The sequence below is a fragment of the Eschrichtius robustus genome, chromosome 11 (genome assembly GCF_028021215.1).
Source record: "Eschrichtius robustus isolate mEscRob2 chromosome 11, mEscRob2.pri, whole genome shotgun sequence".
Taxonomy (NCBI): domain Eukaryota; kingdom Metazoa; phylum Chordata; class Mammalia; order Artiodactyla; family Eschrichtiidae; genus Eschrichtius; species Eschrichtius robustus.
Genome location: NC_090834.1, coordinates 111,706,292 through 111,720,944, shown reverse-complemented (window position 1 = coordinate 111,720,944; position 14,653 = coordinate 111,706,292). Strand labels below are relative to the sequence as shown.

At 53.4% G+C, this 14,653-nt stretch overlaps 1 protein-coding gene across 1 annotated transcript in view; it reads left to right on the top strand.

The window, feature by feature from the left end:
• The window catches only part of SHANK2 (SH3 and multiple ankyrin repeat domains 2), a 457,530-nt gene that overhangs the window by 16,134 nt on the left and 426,743 nt on the right, over positions 1-14,653 (top strand). The window contains exons 2-4 of the mRNA XM_068555086.1: positions 4,541-4,744; positions 9,112-9,183; positions 11,183-11,291. Of these exons, the coding sequence (XP_068411187.1) occupies positions 4,541-4,744; positions 9,112-9,183; positions 11,183-11,291 (385 nt within the window). The remainder of the gene's footprint in view (positions 1-4,540; positions 4,745-9,111; positions 9,184-11,182; positions 11,292-14,653) is intronic.

Here is a 14,653-nt window from a genome sequence, read left to right as displayed (position 1 = left end):
AGCCCCTTCTCTCTCTGTTAGAGTGTGCACGTCTCTGCCCCTCCCATTTCCAAACCACCCAGACCCCGTGTTGAGCGCTATGCTTGCCAGGACGTAAGCGAGAAGCACTCTGATGTGGGTCTTGGAGATGCCCTCACATCCTCTTGCAAGCGTTCTGCATCTTAAGCCACCAGCTCAGCCAGACCCACTGGGCGGTTTTGAGATGGATCTGGATGCCTTGGCATTTGGGCCGTCGCAGCAGGAGATCAGTGAGTGACAGGTACCGACTCCTACCTGTGTGTCAGGAGAAAGGGAGGAGGAATACACGCGTGTCCCACCTCCCAGGAGACAAGAAATGCAGGATGGAGAGGCTGTGACCCTCCCCCTGGACAAGAGGGGGCAGGGGGCAGCCGGATTAGCTTGAATGGTCCGTGGGCTGTGGGTTCAACTCGGGGAGCTCAGCGGTCAGCTCAGCTGGAAGACCAGAGAGAGGGCAAGTCCCTGACCCTGTGGGAGGTGTGAATGCAGTTTCAGCTGGCAGACGAGGTGGGGAGGGGACGGCCAGCTGGAAGCACAGGCGCGCAGGTGCTGGAGGCTGGGGGCTCACGTGGCCTGGCTTTCCAGAGGACTGCCCGCGCGTTGCCGGAGTGTGTGTGTGTGTTTGTCTGTGCATATGTGTGTGTGTGTCTGTGTATGTGTGTGTATATGTGTTCGCATGTGTGTATGTACAGGTATATATGTGTGTTTGTATTTGTGTGTCCTTACGTGTTTGTGTACACGTGTTTGTGTGTGTGTGTGTGTGTTTTTATGTGCATGTGCATGTGTGTGTCTGTCAGTGCACACGTGTGTGGGGTTGGGGCCAGGGCAGAGGTGGTACCGACAGGCAGGACGTGGGGAGTTATTGGCTTGAGAGGGGACCCTGGCGGCCACTCTGGGAATCAGGTTGTGTGGGCCCGAGGGGCATGGCGTGAGCTCAGTGCAGTGGCCGCTGGAGTGACCTGGTGAGAAAGGCTTGGGGCTGCTGGGCAGTGGAGGTGGGACAGACGAGGACTCACACACCCGAGGTGGTGGATTAATCCAGACCAATCCAGAAGCTGCGGGACAGGACGGAGTCAAGAGGTCCTCCTGGGTTTGTGGCATGGGAGGAGGGGCAGCCGCTGAGATTGGGAAGGAGGAGGGAAGGAGGAGGGGAGGGGCAGGGAGGGACGATGGGGGGCATCTGTTTGGGGGTTGAGTTGTTAGGTTGGTGTCATCACTTAGCCCACACTGGAGTCGCTCATCTGTCAGCTGGCGTCCAGGTCCCTGCGTCTCCCTGCTCGGTGAACTTGGGTTCATGGTCAGCCCCTTGCTTTGTGTCCAGGGTCCTGCCACAGGTCCACCACTGTCACCATTGCTGGCTAAGGAGCCTGTTCCAAGATTCTGTTAGTCTTGTGAATTCACACCAGGGTGAAAATCTTTGTTTGAAGTGCTTTGTTGTTCTTCGGGGGTTTTCTTTTGTCCAAGCTCCCTGAAGCCCAGCCGTTAAGTGGAAGAAAGGACACCACGTCCGTGGCGCTCCCCTGCTTTTTCTGGGAGACATGTCCGCGGCTAATCTCCACAGCACCACATGCCTTGAAACCTGTGACGTTGTCTATTTTTAAAAGTATCTCGAAGCGTAGCCTTTACTTCGTTGAAAAAAATTATTTAGAATCTCCCAAATAGTGTCCCTTGCTATGGAGGTGAAACTGCTTCTCCCTTGTAACTGTCAACATTTAACATTGGGGCAAATTGACAGGTAATTGGAAAATCCGAACAAAGGCAGTATCTCCCTGGTCCACAGAGGACCTGAACATAAGTATTCTCTTCCGTTTTCTCAGTGACTAGACGTCTGATATTTTATAATTTGTCCTCACTGAGGTACCGCATGCACAGAGAGGAAATGACGTGTCAGTTAAATAGCGAGGACTTCGGAGCTGGGCCGATTCAACTTGGGTTCGGATTGAACCTCCACCGTTTTCTAGACACGCGACCTTGGGGTAGTTACGTGAGTCTCGGAGGCTCAGCTTCCTCCTCTGGAGAATGGGAATAGTAATAATTGTTATTACACTGTATTTTAACATATAATTATATATTAATTATAGTTATTGATATAATAATAATAATCACACTATATCAATAATAATGATTATAATAATAATAAGACTCTCCACTCGTGGTTGTGTTGGAGGTAGATATAGCACAATTTCTGGCATTTAGGAGTCAATAAACGTCAGCCACGACTGTGTCATCATCATGATCATTGTCATCACCGTTATGTTCACCATCACCGTCATCAACACCACCAACATTATCACCATCACCATCATCAACACCACCATCATTATCACCATCACCATCACCAACACCACCATCATTATCACCATCACCATCACCATCACCATCACCAACACCACCATCATTATCACCATCACCATCACCACCATCATTATCACCAGCATCAGCACCATCATTATCACCATCACCATCACCATCACCATCATCATCACACCCCACTAGGCTTTGAGCTCCTTAAGGGCCAGGAACCCTTATCTTTTGGGGGAACACAATTCAACCCATAATGACATGTACTATACATGTTCCGTCTGCTTCTTACAACTGCCCTGCAAGTTATGTAGTTGCCATGGTTTTCATCACAGAAACAGGGGGACCACTGGGTTGGTAAATTTGCCCAGGACCACAAGGTTAGTGTGTGCAGTTGGGTTGGAAATCCAAGCCTTTCTGACCTCCGAGCTCCTGCTCCTTCTAGCAGTTTCTCAGTGGGGCCCTCTTGGCATTTTTCTGGAGCAGGACGTTTCTTCATTGTGCTGGGCTGGCCTGTACACGACTCAGCATCCCCAGCCCTGCCCCCTAAGTGGCAGTGGACACCAGTCTCTGGGATCATCTACAATTGCCACACAGATCCCCTGGGGGCTGGTTTTCAGACTGTGCTCTGCTGAGGACCCACTTGCTGGCAGGATCCTTTCTGCCGGCCGCAGGGAGGGAACCTCAGGCCCTCTTTGGATGCTGGTCTCTAAGGGAACCTGAGTTCGTGTATCCACGTAGCTGGAACCAGAGGCCGACAATGATTCTCAGAGCAGGAATTGGCGAGATACCCACGGCCCCACTTGGTCACCTCTGATACAGCTCAACTGTTGTGTTGGACGTTTCCAGACAGTCTTCTTATTCAGCCGAGGATGGCAGGGGTGCAGCTGGCAGTCACTGAAGCGAACAACGGGCCCCCACCCAGCCTCGCAGCCCCGAGAGGAGCTCTGAGCCTTACTCTTGAATTCAGTCTCTGCCATCGGCGAGGGACAGACGGCGCATTCATGCCCGCGGGGTCAGGTTTCCTGGCAGCGGGATTCCAGGCTGCCTGTTCAACCAACCTGTTGTTGAGAGTAGCGGGGTCCTCTTACCCGGCAGGGAGGAGCTCCCCCGAGGCAGAGGGTCAGGGAGATAGTAGGGCCTTTTGCATCCTTGGGCGAGCAGAATCCCCGTGCAGAGAATTGGTTCCAACCTCATACGCAGTCAAACCTCGTCGTTTCTGAACGCTTTTACAGTGATTAAGCACATTTTTGAGCCCCTGCTGATGGCCGTGCAGTAGAATATAATTTTAATTCAATAAAAATTAGAAGTGATGGTCAGAAGCGGATTTGGCCTAACGTTTGTTTTCCTGGCTTACCGGTGGGTCTCACTGAAGGGACCCGGGAACGTGACCAAGTCTTGTCATTCTGGTTCTTAGCGGCTCCGCTCTGTTCTTGAAAAGTGTTCGTGGTTGGTTTGCAGGAACCGTCTGTACTATTTAACTTTTTCAAAGATTAACTTTCACGGCAACTGATACGATTGCTAAATCAAATCATTCTTCGTAACTGCCGTTCTTTATGGTTTGGGCGGGGCGGTGTCAGTGTTTTTACAGCTGTTACGTTCAGAGTCCGGTGGGTGGGGCACAGACGCTTGTGCCCTGGGCTTTCGCATCAGTGAGGTTACGAGAGGAGACGTCCACCTGGACCTGAGATGCCAAGAGAGAGCGATGGGGGTAAAAACTAAGCCGCACTGTAATTGGCTCGCGCCGTGGTCCTCGGTCTGTTTCCGAGACCAGCTACAGCAGCAGCACCTTGAAACTTGTGAGAAATGCAGCTTCTGGGGCCCGACCCAGACCCACTGGCTCAGACACTCTGCTTGGAGGGGGTGCGGGTCAACAGTCCGTGTCTAACAAGCAGGGAGGTTTGAGAAGCTCCGTACAAGGCGAGAGAACTGCCCAAGGCAATAGGTGGTGGGGAGTGATGACCAGCAAACACGGCTGGGCCCAGAGATGGGAGCCAATGGTGAGAGCTGAGGCCACAGAATCAGTGACTCGATCTGAGCTTTTCCCCTTTTATATTTACCAAAGCGACAAGAAGGTCGTATTTTTTTCATCCAGAAAAGCCAGGGGGTCCAGAGCTCAGAGGAGCTCTCAGGACGGAATGGAAGCACCTTTGGCATCTCTGACCACGTGCCGGGGTGGCATCCTGCATCACTAACCAGGGGTCTCTGTCCTTCCGCGCAGAAGTGCATTCGATTTAACCCAGATGCGACGGTGTGGGTTGCGAAGCAGCGGATTCTGTGCTCGTTGAACCAGAGCCTGAAGGACGTCCTGAACTATGGGCTGTTCCAGCCGGCGAGCGACGGGCGAGACGGCAAGTTCTTGGATGAGGAGCGTCTTCTGCGCGCGTATCCGCAGCCCGCGGGCAGGGGCATCCCCTCCCTGGAGGTACTGGTCACCGCCTCAGAGCCTGGGCATGATGGCGGAGGGAGGACCTTCCCCCAGTTCCACATTTGATTCGGACTCTGGGAAATCGCTCTTAGCTCAGAACAGTAGTGTGCATTCTCGAGGTCGCAGCTGATTTTGTCGTGATTTGCGGACCAGTGTGCAATTTTTAGCTATTTGTTTTCCTACTGTGGATTGGATGAACTTGTTGGAGGGACACCTTGGTGTGAGCGGACCATGGGTCTGACTCAGGCTCGCGTCACCAGGAGCTGTGAGCCCTGGGGACGCAGAATGGGGTTTGCTTCTACCTCCCTGAGTCTCCCCCACCCCCATCCTTGGGCACAGTGTGGCCCGTGGCCATCCAGCTGTTGTCAGAAGCATGACTCCCGGGAATGACCTGTGGGCTCTTTGAGCCGCTGTGGCCAGTCCCGTGCTCTTGGGCTGCCTCGTGAAGTGGTGGGTGCATACACCCGGCAGCTTTACATCCACAGAAAGTGTGTCCCCCGCCTCTGCCCTGGGGAGTCCGGGCTTGCTGCACCCTGAGTTTACATATGGTATTTCCACATGGTGTATTTTTAAATGAATTTTTAAGCAACTATACTCCAATAAGAACGAATAAAAAATTTTCATTGGCGCATAGTTGATTTACAATGTTGTGCTGGTTTCAGGTGCACAGCAAAGTGATTCAGTTATCCATCTACATATAGTCGCTCTTTTTCAGGTTCTTTTCCCATATAGGTCATTACAGAATATTGAGTAGAGTTCCCTGTGCTGTGCAGTAGGTCCTTGTTGGTTATCTATTTTGTATATAGTAGTGCATATATGTCAATCCCAACCTCCCAATTTATCCCTCCTCCCCCGTCCCACAATTATTAAGACAGCGACACAAGTAGGTGGAAATGTGGTCGTTTCTACTATGACCCTACATGTCACTATCGTTATCCAGTGATCGTATTCATTTCAGCTTAGTGAACAGTGAGAGCCTGTGAGTGTGGCATCGTGGGTGGCATCTGGGCCCTCGAAGGGGGTTGGCCTGAAGTCAGAGACATCCTGGACCATGGCAGCACCTCATCTGCACATTCCCAGGTCTGACAGTGACTTTGAAGCTGAGGTTCTGAGATCCCCAACATGTGTTGGACCAGGGAGAAGGGTTTCCGTGGAGGAAAAGCTGGGATGCCCCTGGGGAGTCAAGTGATTCCCTGTTCTGGCCTCAGTTTGCTCACCTGTGAACTGGGGGTCCATTGAGAAACCCCTTGTCGAGGGCCTGCTCTCAACCGGCCCCTTTCTCGGCGTGGCCCACGTGCATGGGACAGTCAAGGTTCTGGTCTGATGGAGCTTACACTCCTGTAGGAGACGACAGGCCAGGAACAGTAAACAAACAGCTCATTTGGGGGCTGATAATTTCTATAAAGACAGTAAAACAGGGCGAGAACAGGAAGTCCGGAGCCTACCCTTGATCGGAAAGCACCTTGGAGGAGGCGACACGGGCCCGTCCCCCAGCCCCTGAGAACCGAACAAGAGGAGGCCTGGGAGAGCCCGGTGGGACCTGGGCAGGGCTGTGTCCTGGCTTTCAGGGCAGCCGGCACGCGTGTCCTTCTGCTGTCTCATGGCAGCTGAGGCCGAGAGGCGAGCGCGTGAGCATTCATTGCCCCACGTGGGCGTGTGGTCTGTGACATCAGATGGACTTGGTCCAGTCCTGGTCACTGTGGGACCCTACCTGCCACCCCACAGCCTCTCTGAGCCTCAGATTCCCAGCTTTGAAATCGGAGGAACATTACTACCATCTTCTCGGTGGCTGTGAGGCTCGGGTGAGCTATTCCTCGGGGCAGTGATCTTAGCGTAAGGCCTGGGGATGGGCGAACGCCTGCATTGGTGGGTGCTGCAGCTGCCCCTGCCGTCAGCTCTCATTGCCATGAAGGAGTCATTTACATGTATGTTCATGCATCTCCTTGGACCACCATCCTGCCAGGTGGTCCGCTGTGTGGGGCTGAGCCGGGCCTGGAGGTGGACACACCAGGGGCAGCCTGGATCTGAGCTCTTTGCTTTGGATCGTTGCAGTAAAACGCGGTTGGCTACGTATGAAACACGGAGAAAAGAGCAACAAAAGGATGTGTGTTTCTGAGCCTGCATCCCTCTGGCCACAAGCTGTAAACATTTATGACTGTGGAAATAGACATTCTCCTCCATGTGCTTACCCTCCTGCCAAGAGATGTTATCGACCCTAGCATATTTCTTTTCATAACTGGAAAAAGCACCCATTGACTTGAATTCCTACAGATCCGTCAAGTTAGCAAACTCTGTTACATCCCCTCACGTCCCTCTCAGTGGCTTCTGAAGCCTCAGAGCCGTGGTGGATGAAGATAAGCAACAGGGAGTTTCACGGCCGTGCCCAGAATGTGCTGTCCTGGTTGAATCTAGAATCTGAGGGCTAGAGTCCTATAGCGGCCTGCGTCTCCTCCTGCCAGGTCAGTTCAAGAAGGCGGACGCTTACCGTTTGCGGCAGTGCACGTGATCCAGGAACTGGGTGCAGCCTGCGTCTCACGGGACTTTCTGATTTCACTGGTTTATTTTGGCACCTAGAAAAAAAAAAATCAAGATTCGGTCTGTGGCACCGAGGAATTTTGTCTGTTGTGGGATTGCTATTTTGTTTGGAGTGGAGGGGAGGAGATGATAAGGTGGTCACTCTGGAAACTTCACGTGGGATCAGACTTTCAGGATTAGGTCACCCCCCTGCTCTGCACCTTTTGTGTCACGCCTGTGCTTGTTTAAACTCCTCGGAGTGGGAGGGAATCAAGGGAAGTTGGGGAGGGAAGGATAAGACAGCATTTGCCCAGCACCGGTTCTGTGCCAGGAAGCTCACATTCAATCCTCGGGGCACCCTGGGAGCTCGGTGTTGTGATCCCCGTGCGACAGACAAGGAAACGGAGTCTGAGATGGGGCAGGTGTCCAGCCCAGTGATTCGGCTGCTAGTGAAATGGGGCAGGACCCTATGGTCCTTCCCTCCCCGCCATGTCCTCCGCCCGCCTTTTGTCTGTGGAAAAACTTTAATCAAAGAATATGTTTAATCAGAGAAGTGAGAAAATGCAGAAACAAAGGAAAACAGTCAAAGGAGACCAAATAATAATAGTTTAGTCATTAAGCAAAGTCAAGGACCTTTAGTTCCTCCTCAAGGGCTATAGATTATATTCTGAGCTGTATCCTGTGAGCTGTCTTATGGATACTGAAACCCCTACCAGGTGGAAGCAGTTAACTGCATGATGACCAGACTGTAGCCATGACATAAGCTGCCATAATTCCGAGAACCGGCCTCAAAGAAATGGAAACAAACCAACCCTGGAACTGAGACTAGCAGGACCTAAAACAGTCAAGATGCCGCTGGTCAGACCACCGATGACCAATTTCAAGATGACTGCCAGCGCTGACCGTGCTATGTCTGCATGTCGCCCCCTCCCTCTGTCTATAAAAGCTCTAGCCCACTGATTGTCAGTGGGGGGGGGAGTCGGCCTTTGGACGGGAGTCCACCCTCCCCGCCTCCAGGCTTCCAGCATCCAACATAAGGCAAAGTCTCCTTTCCACCAACCTGGCCTCTTTATTGGCTTTTGAGCGGCGAGCAGCCGGACCCCACTTTCCGTTATACTAGGGCAGTGGTGGGGCTGGAGTTGGAGCTGTGTCTCAACTCAGAGTCCCAGTGACTCCCAAGCTGCCAGCCTCCTTCCCAAACCCGCCACAGTGCATCTACTACAGAGGCAGCCAGGGCACCCAGGAGAAGGAACGGGGCATCGGGTGAAAGGCGCTGGGGATTCGGAAGCAGCCTGTGGCCCCCGGGCACCCTCCAGGGCACCATCACTCTACCTGAGCAAGGTGTGCCCCTCTGTTCCCGTGACGTCTCTGCCAGGTTAGAGGAGGTGCTGCCATTTGAAGGAGTGAGTCTGAGCCCCAGAGTCCCAGGCGGAGGTTGTGGGCTGAGGGCAGGTGGCTTTGCCAGGCTGGGGCTTCTAAGTGTGTTCAGTAAAGGTTGACGATGTCGAGGACAGAGCCCACGTGAGGAGCGGGTCCTGATTTGGTGCCATGCTGATGATGCAGAGGAGAGCAGGGCACATCAGGCTCCTGAGTCCTCATCCCTCTGGGCTGCTCTCATTTCTTTTTGTGACTTTCCAGCCAAAACGGCAGCAACATCTCCGCAGAAGTTACCCTTACGCTGTCGTAGGCTCTGTGGTGCGAACACAAGTAGTTTATTGAACACAAAAGGGTTTGCTAGGGAGCCCCCGCCCTGGGTGAAATACCCACGGACAAGGCAGGTTTTTCCTCTGAACGGCTGTGTGAAATATTTACCTGGTTTTCTTTTTTTCCTGTTTCTGTGTCTGTGCCAGTTTCGCTACAAGAAGCGGGTGTATAGACAATCCAATCTGGATGAGAAACAGTTGGCCAAGCTGCACACGAAGGTGAGCAAGGACTGGTTGTGTGGACCCTTGGTGTTCATTTCTGCGTCTTCATCTTCAGAGATCAGGGGAGCTCTAGGGCAGAGGGTTCTTCTTCCTGTGAGATGCTGAGGCTGATGAGGCACGTGCTGCCACCAGAGCCCTGTTAAGTACCGCCATCGTCTCCTCCCGTGTGATGCAAACCCAGTCGATGCCTGCGCATAAGGGAAATAATATCCCTGACAGTGGAGATTGGGGCCCTACTTTCTACTCACCTCCTCCCGGGTGTTTCTGGGAAGAGGGGTGGCCGTTCCCTCTGAGCCTTTGCTGCCGAAATAGGGGACAACACTGAAGTAGGTGTCTGCTGCTGCCACTCTCGTGATTAAGGTGCTGTTTACATAAACTGCATGGAGGTAAGACGCACAAGGGCAGCAGGGGAGAAGGAGAGAGTGAAGGAAAGAGCTGTGGGCTGTGTTCCAGGCACACCTGCGCTCCGTCAGGGATGCTGTGCCTGTCCAGGGCGTGCAGGAGCTGGAGCGTGCGGTGGGCACCTCGCTCAGCACGGAGGAAGATGTGTGATACCCAAGGATGCTCTCAGATGCCCTCCTCCAGGTCCTGCCCCTCCCCGGAGAGCCTGGAGCGTTCCCTGCAGAGCACAGGGAGAGCCAGAGTCAGGACGGTGCCCGGACAGCTTACCTAAGCCAGCCCTGATCTGCCCAGGTGAGCCCACCTGCAGCTCTGAGTCCACAGAGAGCGTCCCCAACCTCCGGGGTCCCTTTGTTTTTGTTTCATCCCCCCATTCATATCAGGATGGACGTGTGGATTTTCATTGTGTTCAGTGGGTTATAACATGCCATTCTCATTACTTATTTTTGTGCTCAAATTGTCCGGATGTGGCCGGTGGCCCTTCTGCCTGGCTCTCCTCCCTCTGGCGTTGTCCCCACCATCCTTTGAGTACTGACGGCTTTCAGGCACAAGACGGTCAGGTTGCTCTTGCACTTTCCCTGCCCAGCCCTGGAATCCGCCCACACAGGGGTATTTAGACTCCAAGTCTGGGCACTTCTGGTTTTTTTGATTACTCTCTGATGTGTACATGAAAATGTGTTTGTGCATTTAAAATAATGTCGATTAGTAAATAGCAATGAAGGTGTTCAGTGAAACCAAGTTTATCCTGTGTCCTTGAGCATTTGTTAATGTTTAGTCCCAGAATGTACAGAAAGCTTCCAGGTGGAGATCCGCGGGCTGAAGGGTCCAGGGGTTGGTTTCAGGGTGACTGGGGAGGGGTGTGGAGTGTGGGTGGAGAACTGGCCCAGTGAGAGCATTAGACTCATCTGACAGAGGCATCTCAGATGCTGTGATTGCCATCAAATAGCCCAGGCTATCTGCCAGATGGACAGAAAATCATTATTTTCCTTGCAGATGAGGCTAGGCAACCTGGTCAGGGTTGAGCCCCTGGTCATTGTGATCTCACGAGGAGTGACTGTCGCCCTCACCTTGAATCGCTCGGTGACCCACTCGCCCCTGTGTCCACCTGCAGGTCACGGGATTACCCACAAGTGGGTTACGCTGAGTGAGCAGTGCCCTTTTGCTCTCCATAGCGGCCACCGCTTTAGAGATTAGGAAACACAAATACCAATCCTCAGGCCTCGCTCAAAAGAGGATGGAGTCAGAAGACCTGGGGTGCACCCTGGAAAGTATAGTTTTTCAAAGTGGTCCAAGTGGCTCATCCTTTTGAAAGTGAAGGAACATCCTGTGACTCTCGGCAAGCACAGAGATCGGTGGGGGATTTCTAGAACATTCATCCAGGACAGGCCAATTGCGTTTGCCATGTGCTGGGCTCCGGGCTTGGCCCCGGGGTTCCAGATGCAGAAGGATGCTGCCTGGTGAGCCTGGGGACTGCAGCGGGGCCCCATCAAGGGGCAGCTCTCCTCCCTGCAAGGGCGGCCAGGTGCACCCCGCAGGGAGCCTTCCTGTGGCCTGAAGAGACGTTTCTCTGTAAGACCAATTTTGCTTTTCTCTTTAGACCAACCTGAAAAAATGCATGGATTACATCCAGCATCGTTCAGTGGAGAAGATCGTCAAGATGCTGGAACGAGGCCTGGATCCGAATTTCCATGACCTGGAGACCGGAGGTAGGGGCTGGTTGGAGAGACTTGAGGAAACCCCACTGGAACGTGGGTTCAGGGAGGAAAGGTGATTCTGTCGTTCGGATTACACGTGCATAGGAAGCATCACACTCTACTTGGTTTTAAAAGTGCTTTCTCCCTCCTCCGGGAGCCTGTGTTTGCTGCATGGAATTGCCAGCATCCGGGAGGTGCCTGGCAAGTGGTAGGTGCTCAGTACGTGTCTGAGTTGAAGGAGAGAATGAGTGAATGAATGAACGACAGCATAGAGAAGCCGTCTCATGCCAGCCCTGGGAGATGCACATGCACCTGCATGTGCCTAGCTCCCCCTGCTGGAAAGCAAGTCCCTACGCGTGGGACCTCAGATCTCGCGTGGGATAAAACGGTACAGGGCTGTCATCCTCCGCCCTGCTGACATTGGGGCTGGATGATCCTTTCTGTTTCTTACCAGTTCCAAATGGGCATTAACTTTTGTTTAATCTCATCTCTTCTCTCTTGTTTCCAGTTTTATGGAAATACGATTGATGCAAAACATTGTATTAATTTTCGGCGTACAAAGTAACGATTTGGTATATGGATATACTGGGAAGTGATCGCCACGATACGTTTAGTGAACATCCGTCACCACTCATAGTTACACATTTTTTTTTTATGATGAGAACTTTTAGGATCTACTCTCTTAGCCACTTTTAAATATACAACACAGTATTATTAACCGCAGTCGCCATGCTGTACACAACATCCCCAGGACTTACTTATCTCATAACTGGAAGCTTGGACCTTTTGAACTCCTCCACCCATTCCACCCACCCCCCCTCCTACCTCTGGTGACCACCAGTCTGTTTCTCTGGGTTCAGTTGTTTTAGATTCCACATGTAAGCGAGATCATACAGATTTGTCTTTCTCTGTCTGACTTATTTCACATAGCATTATGCCCTCAAGGTCCATCCACGTTCTTGCAAATGGCGGGATTTCTTTCTTTTTCATGGCTGAATGATGTTCCCTCGTGGGGCTGGACAGTCCTCTATGCTGGGGGCTGTCCTGTGCACCGTAGGATGTGTACGGCATCCCTGGCCTTCACCCACAAATGCCAGTAACACCCCCGAGTTGTGGCCGCCAAAGATGCCCCCAGACATTGCACAGTGTCCCCTTGGTGGGGGGGAGGCACCATCATCCCAGGCGAGAGCCTTGTGCCCAGGGGACACATGAACTCGACCAGCTGAGGTGAGGCTGTGTGAGAGCCGAGAGCGGCTCAGGTGAGGGTCTCCATGGCAACTCGGAGCGTTCATCCGGGCAAGCGGGTGTTGCTGAGCAGAGAGCGTTTATCTTGGACTCAGCGAGCGGGGCCTCCCTCCCCTCTCCTCTGGGGTTGGGCCGGTCCTCCCTGTGCCAGTGTCACGTATAGGTGCCCACCTCACAGTTGCTGAACCCACAACAGGTGCGTCAGCTGAAGAAGGGAGCTCTCTCGTCACTTGTGGGGACTCCAAAGCTGGGGCAGGACCTGCACCTGTGCTCCTCCGGCCGTGCACGTCCCCATCCACACACAGCTGGCCGTGCTGTAATCACCGTCGGCTCCTGTCTCCTAAATTTAACTGAGCAACGTGAGAACAGGGCTGCTGGCTTATCGGTGACACAGCTTCAAAGCCCAAGATGCCAGGGGACAGGACGTGCTTGGATGGGGACAGGAGAGCACAGGCCTGGCTGAAGGCGAGAAGGGTACCAGCCCAGGCAGACACCTGGTGAGACAGGAGGCTGGGGGTCTGTGTGCCGGGGGCTGCGGCGGGGTGATGTGGACGACGGGCTCCCAGGCGTCCTGATGGGTGGTGTGGAGCACGAGGCAGAGGTGGGCCCTGCCGTAGCTGCACGGGGCTGACCTTCTGAGGTCAGCAGTGATGGGGCAGGACCCCAGGGGTGGGGAGAAGGGCCCGTAGCAGGTGGTGGGTCAGGGGGCGCAGGCCTCTGCAGAGAGTCTGGACGGGGAGCGGGGCAGCTGCAGGGTTGGATGTTCTGTCTGCAGGGGAAGCAGGTATGGGGCCAGCAGCAGGGGTTGTGATTCCGTGGGGGTGTGTGTGTAGCTGAGCAGAGGGTCTGAGCACCAGGGCGGGGTGGGCACACAGTGAGCACGTGCTGGGTCTGGCCCCATGGTCAGCGGATGGCTCCTCTGTGCCTTGTCACCTAGGCTGGCTCCCAGCTCGTTGGGCGGGGGGTGGGTGGGTACCGTCCATCACTGCATCCCAGCACTTAGGCTCAGACCACACATGGGCCTGTGGATTCCTGAGCATGAAGGTGAGGCTTCAGGGACAGTGGCAGACCTGAGCCAGGCCTGGGGTCTGTGGTCCCTGACCTGGCTTCTCTCCTCGGGCAGCCTTTGGCCTGGGCTCCCGCCGGCCTGGCCGCATCCTTGGCTGTTTCCCGATGATTCCCCGGGCTGGACACCACCCCTCCTGCTACCCCTTCCCCATTGTGAACCAGGCCTGCTTCACTGGCGGTGGTGTCGCTGGATTCCAAGAGTTTGGATCGACTGTTATTCCAGAGCCGACCCTAACTGAGCTTCTAAAAACACGTCAGCACAGACCCTAGATTATTTCAAAACGGGGGTCAGCGGTCATTTCTCCTGGCCCCGCCTGTAGTTAGAAACGCCGTCCTGGTGGTGATGGATGGCGTCATCGTGAGAGCAGATGCAGGGGAGCCTCGGGGACCCGGGAAGGAGAAAGACGGAGGCAGCGTGTTATCCACTCTCCTCAGAACTGGGATAGACTGGACCCGGGACCAGCGACCTGTGGAGGAGGTGGCGTGGGGTGAAATGAACGCCGGGATTTCCTGAACTATCCCCGTGACCACAGCCTCTGGGCTCACTGGTCAGGAAGAACCAACTCTGAGAAAAGAAACGGAAACCTGTTTTCCCCTGAAATCCATGTAAACTGGCACCCGACAAAGCACAGAATTAAGGGCAGGTGTTCCAGCAAAGGCTGAGACCAGGCTCCGACCCCATCCGATCGGGGATCGGGAACAGGACGCCTGCCTCCCAGGCAGACGGTCCTTTTACAGGACTTTCCCGGATCTCACCCAATAATTAACAGTAATCAGAAGGGTTTGGTTGGATTCTTTTTTTTTTTTTTGGGGGGGGGGGCGTGGGTCTGGGCAGATCAATTATAAATTATTATTTATTTTCAGTTTTAACATTTAAAGCAGAATTATTGAACAACTTTCACATGGTGGCCGCCAAATGCTAATTTTCTACATCAGTTTTATGTCTTATAGCTAATATTCTCTGTAAGGCAGAACTTTCCCTCCCCACACCCCACTCCCATATTTTTGAAATTAAACTTTAATTTTTAGAGTAGTTTTAGGTTTACAGAAAATTGAATGGC